We start from the raw sequence: 6,217 nt of genomic DNA on the forward strand, positions 1-6,217 counted from the left end.
TATATATATATATATATATATATATATATATATATATGTATACAATCAGACCTGGCAAAGCATCTCCAGGGAGGAAGCTCAGAATGTGGTGATGTCCATGGGCTCCAGACTACAGCCAGTAATTTTCATCCAAGTATTAAAATTGTGCTTATATTTGCAATTATGTCACTTATGTCCAAATACCATTAAGCCCCTGAAAATGGAGGTACTTTGCTTAAAATGGCTGTAACTCCTAAATGGTAAATCTCATGTTTTTGTGGAACCTCTTAAAATAAAGCTAAAAGTATGCACTTCACTCACATCTTGATTGTTTTATTTCAAATCCATTGTAGTGGTGTATAAAGGCAAAAGCACAAAGACAGTGTCTAAATACTGCCGAACCTGACTGTATATTATAATAGGTTTTTGTTAATATTTTGCATTTGTTATTATAAAATATATACATTACATTACATTACATTATATATATATATATATATATATATATATATATATATATATATATATATATATATACTGTATATATATACACACACACAATGTCTGTGCCAAATGCATCCATGACCTCAGTCTGTAATTCTCCCTGCAGGTGTGGTGTGTGAGATTAACCTGGACGAGTGTGAGAGCGAACCCTGTCAGAACGACGGCCGCTGTGAAGACGCCATTAATGACTACACGTGTCACTGTCCTCCTCCTGCGCCGGACCAGCTGCCCTGGGGCGGTCATGACTGTGACGTCCAGCTGACCGCCTGTGTGTCTGACCCCTGCCAAAACAACGCCACCTGTGTGCCTTCACTGCTCAGAGACCAGCATCAGCACACCTGCACATGCCCTTCAGGCTTCCACGGTGACACCTGCCAAACATCCACCACCTTCTCTGTGACCAGAGGTAGGTAGAGTAGCCAAAAACTGCACTCAAGTAAAAGTATATTTATATAATATATGTATATATATATATATATATATATATATATATATAAATCAGAAATGAACTCATTTCCACAGGGGCATTTCTTCATTTCTTACTTGAGGGCAATTTTATAACTACCTTAACTCATAACTCATTAAAGGTTGAAGCTGCAATGTCATGCAATGGCACTTTGTTGTTTATGCTAATGAGAGAATTTGCTGAGAATTTTCTTCAGAATTCAGTCAATGAGCGCGCACACTGAACAACTCCGGAGTTCTCCGCTGTGATAAATCAAAATGCCTATGTTTGGATATTGCATTCATAAGCTCAACAGAAACTTGTGTAGTTGGTTATAATGCTCAATGCTGCAGACTCAAAAAATTATTTGATGCAATGTAATAAAGCAAATCTACCATAAATGAAATGCCGCGATCGGCACTTTTCATTCATTTCACTTTACACATTTCACGTGACAGTCGATCTAGCTTACCGATACAATATTACTTGAATGAATGAAACAGCACACACCTCATTGCAGGCCAACAGTAGAATTTGCAGATTTGGCTTAAATTACTGTAGATTTTTATGTCCTGTGTGTTCTTACCCGGAATGAATGAGAAACTGCTTCAGACGATTCAGTAAATGCAGGGAACTGAACAAAACATTCAAAGTGATTCGCAAACCAATTCAGACCGTTGTGCAGGCTTGTTTGTTTAAAGGGGTTGTTCATTGCGATAACATTTTTTTAACGTTAGTTAGTGTCTAATGTTGCTGTTTGAGCATAAACAATATCTGCAAAGTTACGAAGCTGAAAGTTCAATGGAAATGGAGATATCGTCTTTTACAATTCTGGCAGTTTAATGCCTACAAAAACGGCTGGTAGGGACCTCAACGAGTTACTTCCCGGGTTCGTGACATCACAAACCCAGACAAACCCCGCCCCCGGGAACACGCAACGAAGGGGGCGAGGCCATGCTGCGCTGCTTTAGAGAAGAGGAAATGATCAGCCCGTTTCTCAGAGAAGGGACATAACGGTGTGGAATAAAGGTAAATTATGTGAAAAATTATGCGTTTTTAAAAAAATGAAGCATTAACACATGTTAGACTGCACCCCATAAACACAATCAAGCCTAGAAAAAAAACAGTGAACCACCCCTTTAAGGCCTTGAACAGAATCAACTCAATAGAGTGATTCATTCGCGAATGGGGCATCGTTCATACCCCAGAAAAAAGAGACGGCTCGCTTGGAATAAAATACGCGTTTCTTAACATGTATTGCAAATTGCAAATTAAGTAACGAGAGGAACGCCACCCAGTGTAGCGAAATAAAAGTACAGTTTTTTTGATAGAAATGTACTCGAGCTAAAGTAAAAGTACCCATCTTTAAAGGGGTCATATGATGTTGCTAAAAAATAACATTATTTTGTGTATTTGGTGTAATGAAATGTGTTTAGGCGGTTTAAGGTTCAAAAACACATTATTTTCCACATACTGTACATTATTGTTTCTCCTCTATGCCCCGCCTTTCTGAAACGCGTCGATTTTTACAAAGCTCATCGGTCTGAAAAGCGAGGTGTGCTCTGATTGGCCAGCTATCCAGTGCGTTGTGATTGGCCGAATAACTCAAGCGTGTGACGGAAATGTTATGCCCCTTACCATACTGCGATGCCGTGTCCCGGAGCGACGAGACAAAAACATTAAAACCCATTATAAACGAGGCATTTGTTGCGTCCAGTGGGGACATAATTACGGATTATAATGACTTATACTGTCTTTTTACGCGTTGCATTGCATCGCGCCACGTAAACATAAAACCATGTCTGCATTTGTGATCAGAGAAATGACAAACAACAAGCGCTACTCTACACTGCTCAAAACTCACGTTTGAATCATCAGTGGCGAATTCTTTAAATATAAAAACATACTTACAGGCTGTGAGTCAGAACAGCCGGCATTGTAGTCTACTCTCACAGGGTCAGGAAACGGTCCTCGTCCTCCGTAAAATGCGTTGCACACACACAAATATGTGGTTTGAACTGTTCTGGAACAGTGTTGTAAATACAACTTAACCACTGATTTCTAGTTGTGTCCTCTTTTGGAAGACCAAACAAAGTATTTTCGCTTTCGCAATGAAACACACAGCGTCTTCACGACATGGCGGCGGCGGCAGCAACAATACTACAGCGAGAATCAAAGTTACAACTTCTTTCTTTGCGTGAACATTTGGGTGGTGTTATCCAAATTTTCCCACACAGTGACATAGACATGTGGGGGCGTGTTTAAATGAGGCGTTTTAGGAGGGCGTGGACGAGTCTTAACTTTTAAATAGAATATCTCTTTGGGTTTGAGACTTTAGTCTTAGCAACTTTAGGCAGCGTATCTACTCACGAACAGCTTGTAACACTCCAAAGAGAAAGAAAAACTTGAAATTGCATCATATGACCCCTTTAAATCTAAAAGTACAAATTTCCCAAAAATGTACTCAAGTAAATGTACTTCGTCACTACCCACCTCTGTCTGTGACAACAGGAGGTAGGTCTGGGCAATTTTACAGATTTGATCGATTAATTCGAATTTAATGTTTTGCCACGGTTTTATTTTTTAGAAATTGTGGAATCGCGATTTTCAGAATCAGAATCAGAATCAGAATGAATCAGAATCAGAATCAGAATCAGAATGAGCTTTATTGCCAGGTATGTTTACACATACGAGGAATTTGTTTTCGTGACAGAAGCTTCCACAGTGTAACAGAATGACAGTGACAGAACAAAAAACACAGATAATAAAAATAAAAATAGTAAAAAAGTAAATGAGGAATAAAAATATATAAATTGGCAATTGTGTGTGCAGGTATATTACAATGTGTTTTTTCAAACCTGCAGTAGAACTCATTCAGATCGTCTGCCAGGTGTTGATTCTGCACAGTACTGGGGGATGGTGTCTTGTAGTTGGTGATTTCTTTTAGACTTTTCCACACTGATGCTGGATCACTGGAAGAGAATTTAATCTTTATTTTTTCAGAATAATTCCTCTTTGCCACTCTGATCTCCTTTTCCAGTGTGTATTTAGCCTGTTTATACAAGACATTGTCCCCCTTCCTGTAAGCATCTTCTTTGGCCTGACGGAGCTGTCTGAGTTTTGCAGTGAACCATGGTTTGTCGTTGTTGTAGGTTAAATGAGTCCTGGTAGGAATGCACATATCTTCACAGAAACTGATATAAGATGTTACAGTCTCTGTGAGCTCGTCCAGATCGGTGGCAGCAGCTTCAAAAACACTCCAATCAGTGAGGTCAAAACAAGCTTGTAAATCCTGCTCTGCTTCATTAGTCCATCCATACATGTTGTGTATTTTGAAGATAAATATCACCAAACGTTAGAATTAGACACTTTGACGATATGGAAATAATAACGCTAAAGAGAAAAGAACGATCCAACAGCATGTCGGCGCACGTGATTAACTGCTCACACGTGACGCGCTCATATGCTCATGCGCTTATGTGTTGATAAAATGTGACGCTGCAGTGGAATAGGAAAAACGTGCAAGAAGATGGGAGTGAACTTTTAACTTGAGCTCTGCGTTTTTAGACTGCTGTTTCATGTATGAGACGCTGCAAGAGACGCGAGCACAACAGTCGACACATCTATGTTTACATAGAAAAAAAAACTATGGAAAAGCAGAGCAAGCGAATAAAAAAACCTGTAACTACTACTGTATGTCTGATATTTCATGTTTGCATCATGGTGACAGGCTCAAAGCTGCTGTTGGTTTTACAGAACATTTACAGTTAATAGTCTACTTGTATTGAACCTTAAGTCATTTTTAATTGAACATACAATATGTATAAGATTTTTGTACAAGATGTAGTTCATGCATCTTTCCTGCAAAGATATTTAACAAGTGATTTGTTTAACATTTACGTCATGTTGACAACTTCATGTGTGGTGCACTTGGAATAGAATTGTCTTTAACTAGAGGGTTAATAAAGATAATAAAGTTACTTTAATCATGTTGTAGTTACATTTTCAAGTTGACTAGTTGAAAATCATAAAAAAATCAAGAAAACTTTCTGAAAAAATCGAGATTTTAATTTTTTTGCCATATCTAGGTTATCTGGTCATCGAGGTCCCGCAAATCAACAGGACATCCCAAGGGCCGAGCGTCCAGCTGAGGTTCAGGACGACCTTGTCGGATCTAATTCTCTTCCTCCGGGGAAGCCAAGAGCACTTCTTCATACTGGAGCTAATTGGTGGAGACCTGCACTCCAGAGCCGAATCGGGAGACTTAAAGCTGGCTGTGCAGTTAAGTGGGGATTTCAGCGACGGACTCTGGCACGAAGTCTCGGTTAGTGTGGACGAGAGACTGATTCTGACCTCGCTATCAGACGACCTGACCAGAGCTGAGGATGGAGGACACAACCAGCTTCTGTCCTTCCAGCCACACGGTTTGGAGAGAGTCTACCTCGGCGGGGTGCCGCAGGAATACCTCAACCGAACTGCATCCAGGATGGGATTCCTGGGCTGTTTTGAGGATCTGCTGGTGGATTCTCAGCCGGTTCTTCCCCAGAGCTTCGGTCTGCAGCCGGATGTGCAGATGGGCTGTGAGAAGAGCGACTGGTGTGGGCTGGACCCCTGCTCTGAGCGCGGCCGCTGTGTGGATCTGTGGTCAGACTACAGGTGCGACTGCCGCAGGCCGTTTCATGGACACAACTGTTCAGAAGGTGAGGCTTCTTGTTAAATAACAGCTTTCTGGAATAAATTATGTGACGTTCATTTGTGAACTTTTTTTGTGATGCTTATGTAATTGATGTGCCTGTACTTTGAAAAGTAACATAAATTAATTTTATATATTTAATTATTAATCATACAATTTATTTTAATAAATTAACTTTATTTTTGGAAGAAAACATGTTGTGTGTATATTCAAATAGTAATAATAATTATAATTATTATAATTATAGTAATTATAGCTAATAATTAATTAAATCATTAAATATTTCAATTAAAATCATTTTGAAATAAAAAAACAAGATGCTTACTAAAATATCATAATTTATAATAATAAAATGAAATATAATCACTTACTTAATCACAAACATAATTAATTTAATTTAATTACATAAAGTTATACAATTTTATACACGCGCACACACACATACACACACACACACAATAAATTACCTAAGCATTATGCATGTCAGCTGAAGAAAAACTAAAACTTTAAAATAAAAAACAAAATATTGTAATACACTTACTCTAAATTATATATATATATATATAGTTTTTTAAATTATAAAATATATATATATT

General features: G+C 38.3%; 1 protein-coding gene across 1 annotated transcript in view; it reads left to right on the forward strand.

Annotated features, from left to right (window-relative positions):
- Positions 1-6,217, forward strand: part of LOC107568009 (protein crumbs homolog 1-like) — a 33,361-nt gene that overhangs the window by 14,864 nt on the left and 12,280 nt on the right. Inside the window, exons 4-5 of the mRNA XM_016253840.1 lie at positions 590-889; positions 5,017-5,628. Of these exons, the coding sequence (XP_016109326.1) occupies positions 590-889; positions 5,017-5,628 (912 nt within the window). The remainder of the gene's footprint in view (positions 1-589; positions 890-5,016; positions 5,629-6,217) is intronic.

Source organism: Sinocyclocheilus grahami, unplaced genomic scaffold (genome assembly GCF_001515645.1).
Source record: "Sinocyclocheilus grahami isolate Dianchi unplaced genomic scaffold, SAMN03320097.WGS_v1.1 scaffold1206.1, whole genome shotgun sequence".
NCBI lineage: Eukaryota > Metazoa > Chordata > Actinopteri > Cypriniformes > Cyprinidae > Sinocyclocheilus > Sinocyclocheilus grahami.